The sequence below is a fragment of the Chamaea fasciata genome, unplaced genomic scaffold (assembly GCF_029207755.1).
Source record: "Chamaea fasciata isolate MVZ Bird 193981 ecotype frontalis unplaced genomic scaffold, bChaFas1.0.hap1 SCAF_13, whole genome shotgun sequence".
NCBI classification, from domain to species: Eukaryota; Metazoa; Chordata; class Aves; order Passeriformes; family Sylviidae; genus Chamaea; species Chamaea fasciata.
In genome coordinates this window covers 3,768,520-3,791,841 of record NW_027094098.1, presented here as the reverse complement: position 1 = coordinate 3,791,841, position 23,322 = coordinate 3,768,520, and the positions used below count along the sequence as shown (strand labels likewise).

General features: G+C 41.0%; 1 protein-coding gene across 9 annotated transcripts in view; it reads right to left on the bottom strand.

Annotated features, from left to right (window-relative positions):
• Nucleotides 1–1,232: 1,232 nt before the first annotated feature.
• IQSEC1 (IQ motif and Sec7 domain ArfGEF 1) overlaps nt 1,233–23,322 on the bottom strand; it is a 268,694-nt gene continuing 246,604 nt past the window's right edge. For 8 of the 9 annotated variants that reach the window (XM_066195698.1, XM_066195697.1, XM_066195701.1 and 5 more), the window contains 8 exons: nt 22,570–22,709; nt 21,069–21,098; nt 19,760–19,885; nt 18,338–18,437; nt 15,015–15,176; nt 13,676–13,852; nt 7,340–7,389; nt 1,233–5,910 (listed from right to left, as the gene is read on the bottom strand). In XM_066195698.1, coding sequence (XP_066051795.1) covers nt 5,467–5,910; nt 7,340–7,389; nt 13,676–13,852; nt 15,015–15,176; nt 18,338–18,437; nt 19,760–19,885; nt 21,069–21,098; nt 22,570–22,709 — 1,229 coding nt within the window. In that variant the 3' untranslated portion in view covers nt 1,233–5,466. The remainder of the gene's footprint in view (nt 5,911–7,339; nt 7,390–13,675; nt 13,853–15,014; nt 15,177–18,337; nt 18,438–19,759; nt 19,886–21,068; nt 21,099–22,569; nt 22,710–23,322) is intronic. The other variant, XM_066195705.1, reaches the window with a different exon arrangement.

The window sequence follows — 23,322 nt, the reverse complement described above, 5'->3', positions numbered from 1 at the left end:
AACTCATTGCTGGCATCTGTCCACTGCCATGTGCAGACCTCTTGTCTTCTCAAAATGTATTCAGCTTCTACAAATCCCAATTTCTAAACCAGGAGTAGAAGTATCAGTGCAGAACAGCTCTGCAAATTCTTCTCCTTCCACTAGAGGATGTTTCTATGGTACAGAGGCACCGGTCCCCTTCCAAGGGGCCCCAGAGCTCAGGGGGTGGCACAGAGGAGAACCGTAAGTGGGTACTTACCTATCCAAAACAAAAATCATTGATGTAGATGCACATCCTGAAATTGCAGCCCTCCAGAAAGAGGTCAGAGTTGACTATTCCCACAAAATAATTCAAGAAATCTCCTAAAATTCATAGGAAACAGAAGCAAGCATGGTGTTTAGTTTAATTGACAGCTGAGCATTAGCTTGGCCAGGCTTTACAGGCACACTACACCTCCTGGGAATGCACCAAGGCCAGAACACATTGGAATATCCCACAGGTGATTATTCACGTTTAATTGCAGGATGTAATTCAAATCCTGGGAAGGCCAAAGGATCCTTCTGGCCTGGAGATTGAGCCACACAACGAAGAGGGAGGAGAAGGAGTCACTGGGCAGTACTTACCCAGTGATGGGGTGTGGGGGGTCCCTGCCCGTGCCCACAGAGGCACTGCCAGCTCCTGGGGGTTCCACGGAGCTGCCCAGGGCTTGGAGCAGGCAAGGACAAAGGGGACCCTCCCCAGGCAGGGCAGAAGTGCCCTGGGCTCGAGGGGTTTGGGAATTGTCCACTGGGGCCTCTGCTGTGCCTCCCCGTCTGCACACCTGGGTGCTGGAGTCACTGCCAGCCTGTAGGTCTGCACACCTGGGTGCTGGAGTCACTGTCTGTCTGCACAATCTGGGTGCTGGATTGTCTCCCTGTCTGCACATCTGGGTGCTGGAGTCAGTGTCTCCCTGTCTGCACCTTTGGGTGCTGGATTGTCTCCCTGTCTGCACACCTGCCTGCTGGATTCATTGCTCTCTAGCGACTCTAGAACCAAATCTATTACAGCACCACCACACCACCCCAAGCTGAGTGAGAAGGGGTCCCAGACTCCACTCACCACCTCCACCACCTGATCTTCAGTTCCTGGCCCCTCAGAAGTGAGCAGCAGAAATCCCACTGCCTGAGCAGGGCCAGGATGCCACTGGAAGGAATTTCCTTCATTTCAAATAGGAGGAGTTGAAGCTCTTGGATTGCACAAAATGAGAAACAAAGAGTTTTAAATGGTTTATTTGATTTCTCCACATGATCACAGTTATAGTTTTACATCAATAGGGTCTGTTACTACTTACAAACAGAATGCATATTAAAATGAAAGCACTCCTTTCTTCCCCAGAGTTACAAAAGGGGTCTCGAGCCTCCCCAGAACAGAAGCTTCTTGTAAGCATAATGATTTTTGAAGTCTTTAACAGTCTGCATTCAAGACCTAATTCTAACAGTTTAATACAACTCAAAGCTGATTTAAGTTCCTAGCAGGAGATAGGCAACCTCAAAGTGACTGCAGACTTATAGTAATGCTAATTTACACACTATGTACAATTTAGAGAATTCTCTATTCCCCCTACTGGTCCCATTTTCACCACCCCCTTTTCTCTTTTTCCAAATTGGATCATGTTGTTGGTTCCACTTTTCTTTGAAATATATACACGAGAATCCATTTTGCAGGCAAGAAGTGCGATGGTATTTTACAAGGGAACAGCAAAATGCATGCTTAACTGCAGAAAACACACAGCTTCATATGGAACAGCAAGTCAACATCTAGAGATTCAGTGTTTAAATATCTGCTGACTGTCTTTCAGCTCATTTTATCAAGAAACAAGAGGCTTCTGCTGCATGCAGTACATGATGGGAAAATCATTCTACACTGTATGTTAAGACTTTTTTTTTTTTAGCAATACAAGACGCACATTATATTAGGATGAACTCTGATTTTTTGGTTTTTTTACATCGTTTTACATTTCATTCTTAACTTAAAAAAAAATAAAACCCCCGAATATATATTTGATTGTTGTCCCAGAAAAGATTTTTTGTTGTTCTTGCCACACCTTCACTCTTTAAATTTCCCTTTCATTTGTTCAAATCAGCATTACTGCTTTGCCACATAGTTTATGGGAAGAGAGAACCATGGTCACTCTTTGCAGTTCTGTACCAGTTTGTAATTGGCAATGGCATCTGAGAAAAAACCCTCTCCATTCTACTCCTGCCTGCAGGCTGAAGAATGCATTTTAATTCATTTTCTTAAGCCCAAGTACTGGAATTTTCCTACTCTAGGCATGACCCACACTGCTCTAAGCAACTGTTGATCAAGGACGGAGTCAGAGAGGTTTTTATTACAACCCTAAACACGCAGCAAAGGTCTGGAGACTTGCGCTGACACCAAGACATGTTTGTTTGGTTGGAGTACATAGAAACACACAGTCTAAGAAACAAAACAGAACAAAACTAAGGGAAAAATAAAAGTCAAGTCCACTGTTTCTCCTCATTGGCTTGAAAGAACAGAGTTTCCAAATCCTGTGCTCTCAGGTGACCAGGTTTGGTCTCTAAGCACCCTCCAAATGATCTGTGAGTTCACACTCCCTGTGAGAGGCAGGCACAGCCTCCTCCCCAGTGTCCATGGAACCGTGTGGAAATGTTTCTGTGCACGCATGTTTGTGACGCCTCCTCAACACTTTGGTTCACAACTACATTGATTGCACATGGAAAATCAGTGGTCAGGCATTAAACTGTGCCTTACTGTTTAAGTACAGAATATTTAATTGTAACTCTAATTTAAATGAATGAAAGGGGTTTTTAAACATAAAGCAAATGTGGATCTGGGAGATTTAACATCTTCAGTGTTAATCAACACAGCGAGTCAGATTTTCCTCTCCACTGCTACTGCATATTCTGCCTTTATACCATATACAGAATTTTACTTCCATCGTGCCTCTGCATCTGAAACAAGCACAGACTCCGTCACCCAGTGAAGAGGAGCTTTCTCACCTCTGTTTTAATTAAAAGATGCAGTTTCTGAGAGATGTTTGCACCTAGATGGTTCTTTATCTTTTCTGGAACAACCTATAAATTACAGTTAGACTCTACTATTGGTACAGATGTATGAAGAAAAGTCTACATATTGAAATATGTTATCACTTTACTTCAACTAATATCAACAGTAACACTGATATATTTTGCAATTATACAATATGTAGAGTGTAGCCTCACACTAATAACATTAGATGACATGCAGACAGTTCTACTTTCCCTTATAAGAACAGTATATAATCTTTTAAACTGCAAGGAACAGAGCCTCAGGGGACCCGCGCGAGCCCTCTTAAGGTAAGCCTCAGAATTTAGAATAAATAGAATGAGTGATACAGAAAAAAAGAATAATCACTTGTTTTCTTTTCATGGAGATCATTCCGAGGAGAAGGAGCAGAAGGGGAAAACGTATCGCACGTGTGTGAAACGAACGTGGACTGCTGGAAACAAGAGGCTAAACAACTCTAGATTGCTGTATTTGCTCTCTGTGGAGGTGAACAAAGTGCTCAGTTTGCAGTTTTGCTGGTATTGTGGTATCCATGGGATGAAAGGGGGAAAAAAAAATGACTGAACCTCTCCCATCCTCCCCACGCTAGAGATGCCATGAGCAAGCCAACATGACAAGTCACCCTGTTGCTCCCATGTCCTCCTAATCTGGGACACTTTTATTACTGTTACACAGAAACCCGACTGGTTGGAGCTGTGATTACTTTTACCCATCTCTTACTGGAACTTTTTTGCTCATCCTCTTCAAGGTTTGCTTTTAGGCTGGTACAGTTTTGCAGTTGTGATTCCTTTGTCTCTACTGTTTAGGTGTTAAGTCCTTGCAGTGGCTCAAAGTGCTGAAACTACAAAGTAGGCGCCATGGATGACTTTGTACAGGATTTCGGGATACAAATCGTAGAGAAATTTGCGAATGGTTTGGTTACAACACATAAGCAACAACAGCACAGCCTATATTGTTATGTGATGTCTTGCAACTAACTGGACTATGGAAGTGAGGGTTTGAGCATAAACTCAGCCTGCTGAGTGCTGGGTGCTTCAAACTAACAAATGTGATGAGTAAAAATGGTGAAGCCACTTCGTTGCTAGCACATGGCTACATGGAATTACAGATTTTTTTATTTTTTTTTAATATATATATATATATATATATAAAAACCCTATACTAAATTCTAAAACAAACCTTCAAGTTTTAGAGCACTTCCGCTGGAAACACTCTGGACTAGAATTCAGCTTCGCTGGGGGGTAAAAATGAGAAATCATGGAACCAAAGTAGCTGAGAAGGATGGAGGTTTGCCATTTTCATGTTTGAGATGAATGTTTTTGCAGTGTTTACATGCACCTGGCGGAACTCTTCCCGTGTGCTCGTTCAATCCGTATGCTTACAAAAGAAACGTGGATCATGTAAATTCACAGTTATCACAGCCTTTAAAGTGTCTAAGAACTTGTGTGACCAATGCTGGGAGGTGCCTCCCTGGTAAGCGGGCACCCTCCGTTGCTACGGAATAATTACTGCATCTTAACGAGTTTGCTTACCTGAAATAGCAGAGCAGCTCTAACACTGATTACGTATGATATCATCGTGTTAATAAAATAAGGATTTATACAAAGCAGTATTGGACTACAACATTTAAATGCTATGTTACTTGGCACGTTTTTAGTAATGATTGCTTAGAAATCTTAACAAGTCCAGGGGGACTTGTGATGAAAATACTGAAATGCTTGAAATTGGTTTCTAACGTTTAATGTTTTTGGTCTACTCTTTCATATGCTATTCATCTATTATACTGTCCTATCAAGTAAGTGGAATTCCTTGTAAAGTCTATATTGCTAGTTTTGTGGACTGAAAAAATTTCTTTCCAAGCACAAATGTTAACTATACAGTATATATATATATATATTTATATGTATATATTTATATTATATAAAGTTTACTTACGTACTTTCATCAACCATATCAGGTCTACTTATTTTTTTTGCCCATTGAGAATAAAAGAGCAAGAATGCAACACTTGGTTCTGTCTCACTTTCTTCCCTGGTTGTTGTTTTTTTTTTTTTTCCCCATAGGCTAAATTTTCATTAGGTGTGTGAAATTGTCCAGGGGGTTTGGTGTAAAAGGTAGCTTTCCTCAGATTCAGCAAGCAGCACGTTTTCAAGGCAAGTTTGGAAATAGGAACTAACCAGATGGTGGTGAAACATCTCTCCGGCGAGGTAAGTAAAACCAGTATGGCCCGGGCTAACCGGAGTTATTTTATTTAGTAACAGCAAGCCTTTAAGCTCGTTAAACGACCTAGGTAAAAACTGACGGGGTGTGTGTGTGTGTGTGTGAATATGCGTGAGATCTGTCGCTTTCCCACAAGTGCCTCGTTTTTTATTTTTGCAGCCGTGTTTTAACCCCAGAGTCACCGGGAGGGCTCTTTGTGCCTAGACTATGGTGCTGATGCCGCTGTGTTTGGGCTTGGCGCTGCCGGCGGCGGGCGGCGGGGGCGGCCCGTGGTGGTGCGGGCCGTGGTGCGGGCCGTGGTGCGGCACGAAGGGGCCGTGGCCGTGGCCGTGGCCGTGCTGGTGGTACTGGTGCGGGTGCGGGTGCGGGTGCGGGGGCGGGTGGTAGTGGTGGTGGTGGTGGTAGGGCGGCGGGTTCTGGTGGCAGTACGGGGCGTGGTGCGGGTGCGGCGCGGCCGCGCCCTCCGCGTGGTGCGGGGGCTGCGGGGCCGCGTGGCTCTGCGCGGGGGCTTTGCCCCTCTTGCTCCCGAACAGGGAGCCGAGCAGGGAGGAGGAGTTAGGCATAGTCTGGTGAGGAGGGCGAGATGGACACTCTCGGGTTGATGTCGCTCTCCGGCGCATGTGAGGGCTGCTAATGATGGACCCCTATAAAAGAAATTAATAGGAAAAAATAAAAATTAAAAGGAAAAAAAAAAAAAATCTCGAAATGTTTCAAAAGGAAAAAAAAAAAAAAAGAAAAAAAGAAGAAGAAGAAAAAAAAAAAGTTCACGGTGACCCACAAAATCCTCCTTTAGGGTTCACATGGGGGTGGATTATGCTAAAGAGTTCTAGGGGAAATTTTATCTCCACCTTCCCTAAGTTGCCAACAGGGCAATGCCCTTCTTAGGGGATGTTAAACATTGAGTGATTTTCTCTTAGTACTTTGACATCAAAAGTTACAACTTTAAATTAAAAAAAAAGTCACGGAAGAGTAACGTAAGACCTACGAGTGTGTTTTTAAAGGAAAAATACATTTTAAAATACTACAAAAAATACCATAATTGCTTTTTTACCACCAAAAAAAACTCCCAAAAAAACCCCACATTAAATTCAACCTACATAGTTAAACATACAGCAGCAAATAGTACAGTTACAGCTCGGATTTTAAAACGGTATTCAAATCTTTATTTATAGTAGTTTTCCACTACTATACATGACAGTGCTGCTTCTTAGGCCTACCTCTGCATTTCATGTAAAATGAAACCATACAGTTTTTGCCACTAAGATTTCTATGTGCTTGTATTATTCTGACCTGTGGTCCAACATTCTCTAGTATTTAGCCTGGAATTTACTTCCTGGAAGTTCAGGGTTTGTATTTTTAAAGAGTTACGGGACACAACAGTACTTAGGCAAAGTGTGCTAGATTTTAACTGCAATCTACCTAAAGCAAACACAAAAAAAAAAAAAAAAAAAGAAGAAAAAAAAAGAGAAAAAAAAGAAAAAATCTGCAAGCTGAATTCAGAGACATGAACAGTATATATAAATGGTTTGAAGATGAATGAAATCTCATGAAATCCACATTGAATTCACCTATCTGAAGAATTTTTTATCCTCCCATGCCCTATCTGTGCAATTCCATGGTGTCATGACTGCATACATTTAGCAATTGAACTCGAAAATAAGCAATGGGGATGGTTGAGCATGACAGTCAATAGTTGTAGCTAAATATCAAACAGCAAGAACAGTGTACTTGGTAACAAAGAGCAAGTGGGCTTTTAAGCTGGGACCAGACTGAAATGGTGGCAAAAGGACACATCATATCCATTTAACCATGCTTGCAGGAACAAAGGGAACAAGGTTAGCTCAAACCAAAAATGGCATTGCTCTAAAACAAGCTGTCAGTGCTTTGTAAGCTGGAGGAATACAGAGTGAGTAGCCTAGGCATGCAGTTCATCCGTGGCAGGCAGGTTATATATATAGATAATATATATATGTTAGAAGAAAAAAGAGCAAAAAAATATATGTATGTATATAAAAGAAAGGTTTGAAATGCACATCATCACATCCAGCTAGACATCAGGAGCTTCCTACTTACTTCCATATTGCTGTCTAGCGATCCTGCACTGCTGCGTCGCCCACGCTTGCCTGCCCAGGACATGCAACAGCAGAGATTAGAGACTGCGACACGACCGGCGCCACAAACCCCACAGCTGTAGGGCCAGCAGGGACAGCAGCCCTCTGCACCTGCCTGCCTTTGGAGGGGCTCAGTGCTAATTTGGAGGGTTGTTGTTGATGGGAATCGATTTGCACGAGCGGGGTGTGATTGGTTTGTTTTTGGTTTTTTTTTTTGGGGGGGAGCGGGATTTGCACAATTCTTGAGGTTCGTGTGTTTGAGCAGCTGGGTTTAGTGCTGTGGTTGTGATGCTGAGCAGCAACGGTTTGAAATGGTTTGGTTTCCTGGAATCTAATCGGCCATGAAGGGTTGTTTTTTTTGTTTTTTTTTGTTTTTTTTTTTCTTTGAACACTGAGATATATTTGTGGGGTGGCATTAACTTAAATGCAAAATTTAATGTTGAAATATTTTGAACTTCAGTGTGCGGCACTGTGAGGGGCATTGGTTTTATCACTTCATCGGTTTTATCACTTCGTCAATTTTATAATTTCATCAATTTTATCATTTCATTGGTTCTATCACTTCATCAGCTTTAGCATTTCATCGATTTTATCATTGCAATTTCAGCTTTGAACCTCAGTGGATTTCATACAATCTTCTTTCATGAGGTTTAAGAAAAAAAACTAAACTTAATTTTTGATCAGGAAATCTGGAATCTGTCTTGACATTATGGCTAGATTTTGTTTGTTTAGCTGTGCAGTGCTTTGTCTTTAAGCATGTTGGATTTGTACTCCAACAGTCTCAAATTGCAAAGACATTTGCCTCAACCCACAGGTGAAACTCCAGACTCTTTGCCTAAAGAGCCAGAAGACCTCAGTGGCTGTATAGGACACAGGATCCCAGATTTTCTTTCTCACTTCAGAGCAGAGAAAATAGCATCTGGCTCCAGTGGAAACAGAGATTTTTAGAAGATAGCTTGTGGAGTTTTGCTTTGCAAAGTGTTAGAATACTTTCCTGGCAGGGTGTAGGAACAAAGCTGAGCTTTGAGGAGCCCTCAGGTGCTCAGAGCTTCCCTAAAATCCGCAGGGCTTTAGAAACCAAAGCTTTCCCAGCACTCTCTCCTTGCTTTCCTGCTAGGCCAAATATCAATCTCCACGCTGCATTGGCGCATTGGTGCCTTCAGAATCTTCTGCTCTGAGAGGAGGTAGCTTTGGGGGAGAATGTGAGGATTTCAGCATCAGAGACACCCCAAAAGCACCTGGGATCAGAACTAGGGAGCACTGGAACTGCTCATAGGACAATTCAGACTACCCAAAGGATCAGCATGATCAAAACCTACCACCTGCTGGCTTTATAAGCATAACGTTGAGCTGGTTGGTTACAGGACACTGCCCTGAAACAAGTTTCTCTTAAGAGCTACAGTTCCAGGCTACTGACGCATTTTCCCCTCTTAATTAGAGTTGCTCCCCAGTACAAACCCCTCTGCAGTGACATTAAATTGAGGGGAAGGCGTTTGTGGTCAAGGTGTTGTGTTTGACTTGTAAAAGTGATCGGGATTTGGAAAAATCCCCCTGGATGGGCTCTTTGTCGAAGGCTCACTGCTTCACCTCCTGCTGCAGTTTTAGCCTCAGCCAAACCAGAGCTGTGCCATCTTACGAGCCCCCCAAGAAAAACTGGGTTTGATAATCCCTTATTTTGACTCCTGGTCAGGCTTTGATATTTTTCTGCTCTGATAACAGGATTAGTACTGATTAACACTCCAATCACTCTTGCCTGCTGATGCAAACACACTGCGGCAGCCACCTCGGAACTCAGCAGTCAGGGTTGCAAATAAGACTGAGAGCTGACACGGGGCATTAAACGTGGCCAAAAACGAAGGGAAACACAACAATCCAATGCCTTTTGCATATGGCAGGAGTCACAGTCTGATCAAATAACCACGGACACAGTAAATACGGACAGAGAGCGACAGATGGAATTTTGCTCAGAATAACTTCAGGGCAGAGTAGTACTTGCAAAGCCAAGAACAAACAGAAAAATCCTGCTTAAAATGCCTGTACTTTCCCTCAGATAGGCACTATCGCTGTACAGAGGCTTCGTTCATTTTCTTAAAAACCAACTGGACCCAGTTCTGTGCTGACATGCAGTGTGATGGGAAGGCTGCTCAGTAAATCCCCTGCAGCATTCCCCCTGCCAATGTGTGTTTATTCCCTGGTCTTTGGGATGGCATCCCATCCCAGAAATGCCTCCCTAGAGCGCCAGCCTTCACATGGATCTCAGGAAAGTTCTCTCGACTAGAATTCTGTCTCAGCACGTACTGGCAGGATAATTAGCAGCTGTGGTATAAAGCAAGGTGGTATTTATCAAATCTGAAGATTAGTTTTGCTTAATATATTATGCTTACTTTAATTTTTTAAGGCTGTTAAAGTGGGCTTTAATTTATGTTATAAAATAAAATTTCAATGAATTTAACCTTATCTGTTAGATACGAATATTCCTTGTAAGAAATATCTTTAACTTACACAAATGTATGTCCCATATATGAACATGCATTATATGGGGCCAAGGATATTTCAAATTTGTATTAGAAATATGAAATGATTACAAGATTTTTACAAACTTAACCATACCAAAAGAAAATTGAGCTTCGTTAATAAAAGCCATTGCACCTTGCAGAATGGATGTGTGCAGGACACATCACAGGATGTGTGGTGATCTCACAGCTCAGTACATGGAAATATTTCAGGCTGCAGATCAGCTCAGAACACGGAAAAATTTCTCACTGCTGCTCTAGTTCTTGAAAGTCTTCTGGGCCACTGAGATAATTGATCAACACTGTTTTATGGTCTGGCTTCATGTGTCTCGGGGAAAAAGGCTTGGAAAAAAGCTTTAAATTAACTCTCTCCAATTATTAGAGAGGCCACTTTTGAGGGGAAAAGACTCTTCACATTTTCATCTTGTTTTCTGTGTGAAACAGGTAAAGTCTTAAGGTCTCAGAGTGAAACAGAATTATTTTAATCCTGGAAATACTTTTTGTTTGGGTTTGAAGCAATGTTTTTTGATTGGTTTTGAAGCAATCTTTTTTGGGCTGTGGCTGTTTTAGACAAGTGCAGCTCCCAATAAAAGGAGCCACTGTACCACCCTCACCTGGGCAGTACTACCTGGCTGTGCCAGCTGTGGAATATTGGGGCAAACAAGTGAATTGCAATTTTTAAACCAGTTCAGTGTGTAAATATTTTTCCCGCCTCACAGGTTAGGGATGTGGGAATAAAGTTTGAATTCAACTGTAAACTCAGTGTAAATGCACTGGGTCACTCAGCAACTCAAAGTGGATGGAATTCAAATTAAAGAACCTAAAATCAGTCCAGAAAAGTAAAGTGGGAGGAACAGACTGGGAAACACAACCAGTCCAATCCTTCATGCTCTGCTTTAGTGACCAAATGATTCTTCCTGTGGAACAGCGGCCATGAGGGGACATCACATTTTTCCCATCATTCTGTAAATTCATAAAACTCAGCTTTAGATGGATTAAAATTTGTCTGGCTTCTAATATTTTAATATAAATTAAGAATTTTAAAGTCTGGAACAAATAGATTCAGTTCTTCCTTGACTACAGCTCATGAATGTGCAATAAAAATGAGACATTTCTCTTTAGAGAAAAATAAAGCCCAAAATATTTTTGACATATTCACATCTTGGAACACTTGGATGCCACATTCTGTTTTGCATTCCATGGAAAGAACTGTCAATCCACAAGGAACAACAGCATCTCTCAGATGAAGAGATCCCCAGCACACCCTTTCCACGGCTGGGGGTTGAGCTGCTGTGGCAAATGCAGGGAACCACCCTCAGGAAAGGATTCCTGGTGGACAAATCCTGCTTTTCTGTGCATTTCCAGCTTAGGAGGCAGAATCAGCCAGGGCATTTGTCAGCTCTCAGAAGCTTCTGAATCGTCACTCAGAGAAATTCAAAGTCACTTTCCACAGCCTCCATTCACTGGGATGTCTGGGGGACAGCAGTGGATTGTTTTCCTAAATAGTTCTGTCCTGTACCTGTGCAGCCAAATGCTGTTCAGTCACATTTCCCTTCACTGAATAAACAGTTAAAATTTTGGGTTTGCAATGTTCATTGGACATTTACCTGCCTTCCTGCATAAATATGCAACCAGGCCATTTTCTCATGTTTGTTAGATTTATTTCTGACGAAATATAGAAGGGGTCTCTCTAAAAATCCACTTTCCTCACACTCCTGTTCCTCCTCCTTGTTGATCTGTGTTTTATCCACAAAAGGATTCGAGGCAACCTAACTCAGTCCTGGTTTAGAGAAGCAATTTAATCGGGGATAATCACTGGGGTGCAGTATCTTCCTAGCTGAAAGCGATTTCTTTGCTTTTCTATGGATCACCTCTCCCACATTAAAAATGAAATTAGCCTCCCATGCAAGCTATCCCCTGCGAGAAGGCAGGAAAGACACAAATCATCTCCCTGAAGTCACTCCACCAAATAAACAAAGCAAATAACAGGCAGGTCATTTCTCAAGTCAGTTGCACTGCACAAGACCAAACAGAAGCTCTCCATAATTCTCAGCTATTTCAAGTTAAAATTAAGTTTAGTTGGGTTTAACAAACTCATTGATAAACCCTGCAGTCTGTGAGTGATTTGTACTTTTTGTCATGGAAAAAGGTTATTTTCAGTAATAAGCATGCCAGCTGTCGGCATGCCCTGTGAAATGTGTTTGTGATTACAAATGCTGGTTTGTTGAATTAAACCCATAACATGAATTCAAATACATGGCAGTGTTTGAAAGAGAGGGATGAGTAATTCTGATGGAATGAAAAAATTAATCAGAAATCACATTTAGGGGCACAGATCCCCACTGAACTCACATATTAACAATATGGTAGTTCTCATTCTAATGAAATAAAACCAAAACAACAGAAAAGGATGATGAAGTATCCTCAAATCCGAGAGGTAAGAGTGGGGAAGACTAGGGCTTGATCTAAAATCCACTGGAGCCGAGCAAGCACCAATATTCAACTTCAGCCTGATTTTGGATCAAGGGCCTAAGTCTTTTTAATGAAGCACATGGAGATGTGAGTATGAAAGCCTAAACAGAGAAGAAAAGAATTGAAAGAGCTCACTCTCTACATATTTGTATGCACATACATATACCCACAAAACACAGGCTATCATTTCAGTTTACAACAGTTTTATTTATTGCAGCAGAGCTAAAATATCTTATTTAGTTAAAAAAAAAGGAAATAGGTAAGTAGTGTCTACTACCAAACATATACAGAATATTGAAATTATGACTACATTATCACTGCAATTGAAAGAACAAAGCAGAGTATTCAACACAGCCTATGAACTAAAAAAAACCAAATAAATAAAAAAATAGAGCTGCTACTGTCCCTGGAAGTACTTTCTGAACAGTGGACATGGTGTTCAGATAAGAGTTCTTGTCACTGACAGGAGCCTTTAACACTGAAAGATTACATGGCTATGCCAGGTGTGAGGCAAACCATTAAATACAAACTTCCCCTGGCTTGCTTTGACTAAAAAAAAATCTCACCACCACTGCTTTCCAGTTTTTAATCAGTTAAGAAAACTTAAGACATATCAGTGGCTTTGTGGGTTATCAGCATTCTTGTCCACCAGGGCTGCTTTGGTTCTGTTGTCAAGAGTACTTCATAACAACCTCTTTTTGCAAGAGTTAGGAACTGTGAGTTACAAACCAAGAAAAGAGCATCAGGGACACACTGAGTTACACAGTTCTAGACAGAATTTAGCAGGGCTTCACTCAATTTCATTCATCCAGGTGGTAACACAGGTACACTTGAGCACAGAGTACACAGAAAGCACTCGTGACAGAGACCAGGAGCTTTCCTTCCCTTTCTAGCCCTACTCTCTGAGGGGGAAAAAAGCAAAGGAGATGAAAAAAAAAAAGAAAGGAAAAACTAAGTGAATTACTCCTAGCACAAGTCGATCATTTCTGTTTTATTAAAAACTTACAGTTTTTCCTCTGTCTTCACTGTCCTTTAAAAGTTTCTATAGCAACCTACAACGACTTAAAATACTTTCCAACAGTGGCCGCTTAACAGAACAAGGATAAATTAAAAAAAAAAAAAAACAAAACCCCAAACAAACAGAAATTAACCACGAGCTGGAGGGGGCGAGGAGGAGGAGGGGAAGGAGCTATTATTTGGAAGTGTGAGATTCCAACCCTGCTATCATTTCTGGAGAAGCCGGGCTGTGTGGGCACGGTGGAGAGGCAGCTTTGCATGCAGAGAGGCAGGGAGGGAGGAGAGGCAGCGCTTACCTGCTTCGGACAGGTCCCGCAGGGAGGAGCTGAGCGCGCTCCGCTTCAGCCCCTCGCCGCCGGCGTAGCTGTCATCCAGACACGCCCGGGGCAGCGTCCCGTTCCCAGAGTCCTTCTTCAGGCTGGAGCACTGCGACATGCTGGGGCGAACCACCCCCTTCTGCTTCTCCAGCTCGGCTGCAACACACACGGGGCGTTTTTCAATTGTCGGGATAGAACAACCCGCAGCATCCCTGTGCCTGCAGGGGAGTGAGAGCCAGAGAGCAGCTTCACCCCTCTAGAGACAGCTCAGGCCCTCTTCTGGAAAAACGGGATAAAATGTCACATTTATCCACTCTCAGGACTACCAGCCAAATATATCAGTCTGGACCAATGAGGGCTTCCTTACTGACTGTGTTATAAATGCATATTATAAATTGGCTTTTTGCAAGATGTGTGCTATATGATTAATAACACTGTGGTAAGGATATAAGTTTTTATTTCTGCTATTAGTCAAGAAAATTAGGAATAATGGTAGTAGTTGATGTAGTATGCTTAAACTGTCTGTTTGCTCGAGATAACTAACACCCAGTGAACGTGTAAAGGAGACCCTGCCATTGAGACACCAACTGTCAGCATTTACCATCTGAAGAAAGTATGGACCCAGGCCCAAACTGGAGGTGATAATGGACACACAGCTAAAGAAACACGCATGCTCTAAAAAGGCGGACCCAAGGAGAGACCATGCAAAACAGCTCCTGGAATATGGAAACTAGTTTATGGAAAAATATGAATATTCAACAGATTGATACAATAGAAAGGGTATTTAAGGAATGTCTCTGATACAGCAGCGTGTGGACTTGACGGAATGCCAAGTCACCCGGCCGGCCGGACTTTGCTTTTGTTTCTATCACCTAATTGTCTTCTTTTCTATTAAACCTATTTCTTAAAATTGACATAGAAAGTGAACCTTGTTTTTCACAACTGCAGGAATTGCAACATGGAAATGAAGACAAACTCAATGAAGCTTCCTGGAAGGGCCATCATTGGGAATTTCAATGTGAGGTAAACTGCCCCTAAAATTTTTGATGTAATTTATGATACAAATCACAGATCCAGCTCTCCTCTGTCCTTGTTATTTGTAGCTTGTCCAGGATAAATTCCACTGCAGCTACACTGCAGTAAATAGGAGTCAATGAACAAGACATTATTGGTTTTTTCCTCCTTCTCAAGGCACAGTCATGGGAAAAGCCACATTATTTTGAATTTTTAAGAAGTTCTCATGTGTTATACACATACTCAGAATTTTCTTATTTTGATTAGCTGGAAAATGCTCTATTATATGTACCTTTGTACTTACACTCTATTCTGTGCTTTTCCATTTCTTGAACTTCTGCAATCGATTCCCTCAAATCATCTGTAAACTTCTTCCTGTCCTGAGGATTTGGTGCATTGAAATTTATGAGTACTTTGATATCTGCTCCTGGAACAGCTGACGTGAGCCGAATGCCATTGGGATAATCTGGAAGGAAAAGGCGAGAAAAACTAAGCTCTGATTATTACAATTATTTTTCTTTTAATAAAAATACCCACCAAGACTGAAAGCTTTTTTACTAATATGACCACAGAGGATGCAAAGTCAGAAAAATAAAAGTCTAACAGCACAAAGTTAGAATAAAAATCCCTAAGGTACACTGGAACAGCTTAACTGCCAAATACTGAACAAATATTGAGAGATATCTTTGTGTAGCTGCTACCCTTAAGGTACAGTATACAAAATTTATCAGAAAACAGCAGAAAAAAAAGTGCAAAACGTTAAGGGGATAATTTTATTTTCATGGAACAGATCCCATCACCTACCTTACCCACTTTGACCAAAATTTTGCTGAGTGTAAAGGCTACCTGAAGACATTTCAAATGCTACAAACTGCTTTTTATTTTTACCTCACCATTTGCAGGAAGACAAACACACAAACAGGTAAAGATTTAGTATTTCCTCTTGGATTGTGGTTCCTGTACATCCTACTTTCCTTTTTTTTTCTTTTAAAAAAAGTTAAAAGTATTTGTGAAATCACGTATTGAAGAAGTAAAAGGACTGATTTGGTTTTTTCACCCTTCTTTTGACCTATGTTATGGACTTTTAATAATAAAAGCCAGATTTTTCAGGAAACTGTCTTTGCCTCTTTTTTCGGTGTACTGCTGAAATTTTAACAGCTGGTCAAAACTATCTCCTGGTTGGGACAGAAGGTTCATTTACAGAAAGATACACAGAATGAAAATATGTTCTGCTGGAGGAAACAAATCAGGCTTTGCTTGGAGCGCAGACCTGGAGCAATGGGTGTCGGCAAACCCCAATGTGTGCATTTTAACTCAGTGTTTTCTTTTACTCAGCTGCCTTCCCCTTTTGGTTTGCTAAAGCTCTCAAATATTTACTTCAGTATTTGAGCCCAAGCTCAAGGGCTCCCATGTACTGAAACCTCCCTCCCTCAAGAGCCAGCAGATGAAGTGAGGCATGCCCCTCCCTCAAAGCCAGGAGGCTTCAACAAGACTTCAACTACTGAGAAACCAGTGCACATGCTTGGCTTTTTCAGGATGCCTTAACTTTGGCTTTTTTTAGGATACCTAAACTCCCAGATCAAAGCTGCAAGTAAAAGTGAAGCAAGTCCATTTACAATCTTCAGGGAAAATGAAGGAACTGCCCCAAGGCTCAAGTGGCCCTGAGGGGAAGGAGGGAGGAAGGATTTGGGAGTTTTGCTGGGATTTGCTGTCAACACCTGACATAGAACTGCCAAAGGGTCCAGTGCTGGGCAGGCTCAGGTGGGATGTTGGGAACACTCTGGCACAGGGAATGCAGCAAACAGCTCTGCACCACCCCAGGGGAAAGAATAAAAACAAGGAAACCTGACAACCCCAAAGTCACTGGGGCTGCCCCCACATAGGAGCCAAGAAGGAATTTACACAGAACAAACACATTTATTTTCTTACCAGAGGTACTTCTCTGCACTGTATTGACCAAGTCTCAAGAAATCCTCAGATCAGAATTTCTTGGTTTCAGTCACACTCTCTCCCAAGTGATTGGCTCCCCCTCTATATTTTGCTAGTGATTTTGACTGAAAATGGAAAATATACTTCCCTTATGGCCTATTTATTTACTAGAGATATGTGACATTGCTTTCCCTTTCGGAGCTCATCCATCCCTCAACATAATTGACTTCTGTCATTAAAAGTCAATTCTTCTATCACCAGTGCCAGTCATTTGTTCAACCTCACCAGCAGCCAAACCAATATTTTTGTTGCTTCTGCTTTAGCAACACTGACTTTTATTCCCTTGAAACCAGGGAACAGCTGCTCCACACAGAGTTACTGATGGCTCTGGTCAAAACAGCCCAAAGCTTGCTGGGGACAGGGGAAATGAAGTATATTGAATTTTACAAATCAAAGGGGGAAAATACTTCACTTTCACAACTGGAAAATTGGGCATCCCACCTAAGAGGCACCAATATTTGAGTACAGTCTGTTCACTGATTCACTGCACTGAATTCAACCCAGTGAATTCATCCTCCTGCAGTGCCTCAGTTAAAATGCCTCCAGTTCACTGGGAGGAATCCAGTCCTTTACCTCTTGTTTCTCATATTCTCATATTTATTTGATTAGTTTCTCTACTTAGCATGCTTATATTTTAAAAATATATTTTCTTTAACACGGCATCAGAGAATTATAAATCCTTCTATTTTTAGTAGAATCCAGGATAGACGTATTTGTCCTTCCCCTCCAAAATGGAATTTTATATCACATAATGTGTTCACAAGAGAGAGAGAATGCATGTGTAAGCACAGAAATAATCTGTGGGCTACAGAGCTGCTGTGAGCTCTGCAAAACCTTCCCTTTGGAAATCTCCAGAGGCTTTGACTCAGTGACAGCAATGGATTTTTAGGGGGCACATTCTCAAGGACAAGGCAAAACTAAGAACCTTCTATGACAGAAAAGCACAGGAATATCAGCAGCTCACCCTGGGCTGTACCCAATTTATCAGGGAGTGAAGGTTTGCTCACAAACCATGAATTCAGTCAGGCTCTGTCCCTATGTACCATACAAACAACTCTGCTCTGCTGTCACTGCTGATGCTGTATTTGGACTTAGAAACAGGATTTTAGCAAATTATTTGGGTTTTTGTCTGCTGAGAAGCACTAAAGATAAAAAGAATATTGGACTGATGCAGACTGTAAGAGACATAAACAAAAGGTGTCAGAAAATGAAAGTTTATGCTTTGTATTTAAATTTGAGGTAGCATACATTATCTAGGCAAAGTTAAGTCATAAATCAGGAAAATAAATTAAATAGTGTTTTGAATTACAGATCTCATTGTAAGAGTCATTATTTATTATCACTCAATTCCAGCTAATTGTATCACTGACTCAGCAACAGACGTGTTTGTTTCTTGGCAATCCTTTTATTCCTTACAGGCAATCACAAACACATTTGGGGAGATCTGGCTTCTGACTACAACCAAAAAACTCTCTGTTTTCTATACGGACAGCATCTTGTTTTAAACTTCAGCACTAAGTTAAATCCAGAGCAATTTCATTCCTGAACTCAGAATCAAGTCCTGTCCATCCCTTTCACTTACACCATTTTTGTTTTATTTAGGAACAAAGGGCTCCTCCAAAGAGAGGAAATACTTACACTGGTTCTCAAAGAGAAGAACTTGCATTCCGTAGAGGGAAAAGGACTGCCGAAAACTGTATGTAACAGAGTTCTTCTTCTTCTGAAAAATCTTGGTCACCTGAAAGGTGTCAGATAAATAAAGTGAAACATTCCTTCGACCAAATGTGCCTGTGGAAAATTACTGCTCTGAAGAATTAGCATGAGGGAAAACATTTTATTTTAAAGAAAGATATAAATCTGTCAGAAAAAATGCACTTGTTATTTTTTTCCATTTTTTTAAATGCAACTGCTGTATTTATTCTCCTGCTACTGAAAACAACCAACCAACCAACCAACCAATCAACCAAAAAAGCTCTGCAGCATCATCTCTCTAAAGCAGAAGGGTTAATATTTTATCCAGACATAAAGCCTTTGTGTTCTCTCTCCTCCAGAACTCTACTTCTTGAAATTCCAAAACCAAAAATAACCATGCATCCTTTCTGTGCTAGCAAAGAATGAAAATACATTTAAGTTATCCTTAAAGCCCCCAAATTTAGGTGCTACCACACTGACAAATTTGGTCTATATTATTCCCCAAAAAGTTTGAGAAAACTACTGATATCTGAGTAAGTAATAAAAAATAGCAGTAAACAATGTTCCATCAGTTTCCACTCAAGCTCCCGTTTACAACTCCTAGATTATACTCAGAAGCAAAAGGATTAATGTTTTTTATTTAATTCCTGGCTTTAAAGTCTGCAGGTGTTGTGGTAAAAAACCACACACAATAAAATTGGGTAGATGAGGTGTGTCTTTTTCCTAACAAAATATGAAATATTTAGTGTAGTTCTCAGGTAACAGCCAAGTGCATTCCAAATGGAGTGCAACAAATTTCCTGATTTTTAAGAGTAAATCAACCAAATAATTCCAAGCTGTCCTGAGTTCTGTGTGTCTGCTTTTCAAAAGACTGGGTCAAGTGAAAGTCTGTGAGGCTAAGTGCACACAAGAAACTAAAGTCAACTGTAAAATCTATTTCAACAGATCCTATTCCTATTTCAGTGCACAAACAGATCTGGTTTATAGAACATCTGGGGAATACAAAGTAGGATGCAATTTTGGTTTTCCACAAGTACCTTGAATTCATTATTCATGGAATAAATAATGTCTCTGTTTGTCCTTTAGGGCAATGGGTGAACTGGAGGTGAGGTTTTTTCCTCTACAGTAAAAGCTATTGCACCAAATACCTTCTTACAGAGTGTAGCCATCAATGAAAGACTTCAGTTTAAAAGCAAATCATACAGAATTAAAAAAAAATTAAGATATGAATCTCTTAATCATCCCAGCATTGTTGGAATACAGGGTACCAGACATTTATTTTTAGGAATGCTCATGGACTTCATCACCAGTGATTTCATGGAGATACCATTTCTGAATACCTCATTCTCTCTGCCTGGAAATACATACCACTAGAAGATCATTAAATAAAAATATTTCTCGTTGGTGCAATCCAAGCTTCTGAGGTTTATTTGGGTCTGGAACTTCAAACAGCCTACAGTAGCAAACAAGCCTCCGGTGGGGGAGAGAGAGCACCTGCAATAATACAAAAATTCATCATTCATACAACAACATTTAGCTAAGAAAGAGCATTTTTTATACACAGAATCTTTTTTATTTAATACTTTAAATATTTTTACCTCTTAAGACCATTACACCTTACCATCAAAGGACCAACAACAGGAACATAAGGAGTTTATGCCACAAACTTGCAGGACATTCAAACTTCATCAAATTTCTTCTCTAAAATACCCTCTAACAGCCTGCATCCCATACAGGATGGAAGCTCTATTGCGATAGAGTTTTATTTTGTGAAATAATAGAAATGTGAAAGAACTTGAGATTACCCTGAGTGGAAGCTCAAAGCAAGGGATGGTTGCTTCCATGAGCATTTTTATTATTACCAGAAGAAAGGATGCAAAGCAAGTTTAGCTTTTGTGAGATGCTGCAGGTTACTTTTTGTCAACCACCGAGTTAATTCAATTTGTTCAGTCCTTAATACCAAGAAAATGGTGACACCAGGACAAAACAAATGCATTTTCAATCTGTCTCATTTTCTCAAGCCAGCAAGAAAATCAAGACTGAGTTTCCATTTTCTTATTGGAAATGGCTGCTGAGGGTATCTCTGAAGCTGCCGAGCGAGACTTAATTTCTTTCAAATGCAAATGATGAGATCTCGTTAACAGCACCAAAAGAAATCCATAAACTAGTGCATTATAAGAAGAGTTTTAGCTTCATTACTGACCATGCCTATAATTTACATCTGGAATCAATATCTTCAATGTTCATCCACCATTCAGAAGTGAACTTTAACTGGCAGTATCTTTCCAGAGTATCATTCAATTCTCAAATGGACCAGAAAGAATAAACATGCCACAGCTCAGGTGGAAAGGTGAGATGCAAACTGTGATTTTAATTATTTGTTTATTCTTCACTGGCTAATTTCTACAGTGATAGTAATTTTTCAAATAAATAGAAAGCATACTAAAATGGCCTAGAAGACCCTTGGCAATAAATTAAGCAGCCTCTGGGAAATCCATTTTTAAGAAAATCTTTATACTTTGGAGAGTTTTTAGTATAACACAAAGAAAACATTGCCTGAAAGAACATCAGTAATTTAAAATTTGAAAATCTAGCAGAATGTCTTATTTCCAGTTTAGGAAAATGCTGCCAGTTACAGTGACTATAAACTTTGAAGGAGTAGGAGAGAAATACCTACACAACCAAGTCCATGGTGCAGAGATCCAATCTACAGTAGAAAGACACATACAAGTTGATTAAACTTCAGAGAAACACAGAACTGTACCATAGCAAGTAAACACAGCACGCTCTGACTATGACTAATGCCTATAAAGTAAAAACAAATAGAGCTATCAATAAAGACTCTTGCCTGTTTCCCTAATTTCCTTGCACACAGTTAAAAAGTCTCCCACCAGAAGAATCCTTCAAGCTAGGACTCCACCAAGGGCATTGTTTTCTTAATCCCATTTAATTTACAAGGCCAGGATTAGTTTTAGGATTTGAATTGCCACATGTCTGGATAAAAAAAGAAACATGGAAAAAAACCCCATCTTCCACAGAAGACTATATATATACCTAAATCCCCAATTACAGAAACAAAGTTTCATATTAAGTGCCTGAATACTGACTTGAGAATATTTCTTTCCCTTCTTCTCAAACATAGGTACAAGCTTTTATAAAACTTTTGGGTTTTTTCTGCTGGTTCTCCAAAGAGATCCCCTCAGCATGTTCTTTACTGGAAACAGACCAAAGTTAGATTTTTGGTGGTCCCTCATTCCCTTCCCCCATCCTCTAAGGCTTGTCTGAGAAGAGATTACAATTCAAAGCCCTTTAACAGTAACAGGGAGAACCTTGAGATCCACATCCTTTTCCTCAAGGACAAATCCCCCAGCCCATCAGACCCTGTTGCAGTGAAGTGCCCTGGATATAAACCAGACACATGGCTTCAAAACCATGCAATTCTAGGGGTTTTTTTTGCTTTCTTCTGGGCTGTCTTTATGACCTCCATTGACATGAAGATTTGAATTCAGGAAGGCTGAGCATCCACTGGTCCCTCTCCACATTGAAGTTACCTTTCCTAGCATGGAAAATACTGGTCTTAAAACCTCTGTGCTCCTTAACCAGAGGCAAAATGCTGTGGCCTTTCTTTTCTCTCTTGTTTTCCAACAGAGGGTTTGAGGACTCACTTACATAGCAAAATATTTCAAGACTTTTCCCACAACAATCCTGTCCTTTGGATGCTCCAACCCAGCAACAGAAACCCTGGGACCAGATTTCCAGATATATCCTGAGATAAAATGACCCCATGTCCCCTTACAAAATGCCAGGTCATGGAGGCAGGTGACAAAGATGCTGATGTGAACAGAACTTCTCTGTTACTCTTGTGAATTCTGGAGCCATAACTGACAGTGTGAATTTTGAAATATGTTTCTCTACAATATCACATTAACAAAGCAGTTTGATTCTTTAGGAAATAAACAAGAGAACTGCCTAAAAACGCAGATATTTCAGAACTGTAAAGCTTCACAATAAAGGATTTTAAGACTCCTATCATCATGTCACCCATGACTGCAAAACCAAAATTCATCTGCATGGATCCTCTAGAATTTCAGTGAACCTTACAGGGAATTATTTTGAGTTTCTGCTGTTTGCTATTCATGGAGCAGTCTGTTCTGGGGGGCAGAGCAGAGGGCACTCACCGGTTTCTTGCCCACGATGAGCTTCTCCACCTTCTGCACCTGGGACACGTGGTCCTCGTTGGTCTTCAGCTCGCGCTTGCGGATGCGCTCGTAGATCCCGATCAGCATCTCCCGTGGGATGTCCTCACCATCATCCACCCCTGGGGGACAGGCTGCTGTTAGCAGGGACCTCACCCACCCCGGCACAGGGTAAAACCCTGGGCAGTTTGTTTCAAGCTCTGTTGGCAGGCATCTCACTCACCCTGGCAGAGGGTAAAAACCTGGGCACTCTCTGTTTTCCTGCCCTCCCAGAGCTGCCTGCCTGTGGATGTTTGTGCTGGTTTTTCCCAGCTGCCAGCCAGCTCCTCCTTTGTGTCCTTGCACTGCCTCAGCCAGGCAGAAGAAGTGGCGTGAACACGATTAAAGCACTGATTTTGGTCCAGGAGCTCGCTGCCCATACACCAAGACATTGATGGGAATCACCAAGGTTTGGGGATTTTTTGTTTTAAAACTCTCATCTAAAACTACGACATAAAAAGGCCGATTTCTTGTATTATTTTTTCTTTCACATTTCCTCTGTTTGGTATTAAAGCTACAATGAGTTAAATTCCTTTCCAGACACTAAAACCTCCATATGACATTCTCCTAGGAATACACCCCTAGGAGGAAGCAGAAGAACTATTTCATTTTGCCTCTGTCTCAATATTACTCAACGCTGTTTGTGAAGTAATCTCTTATGCGAGAACCTTATGAATGCAGTAAAATTAATTTAAC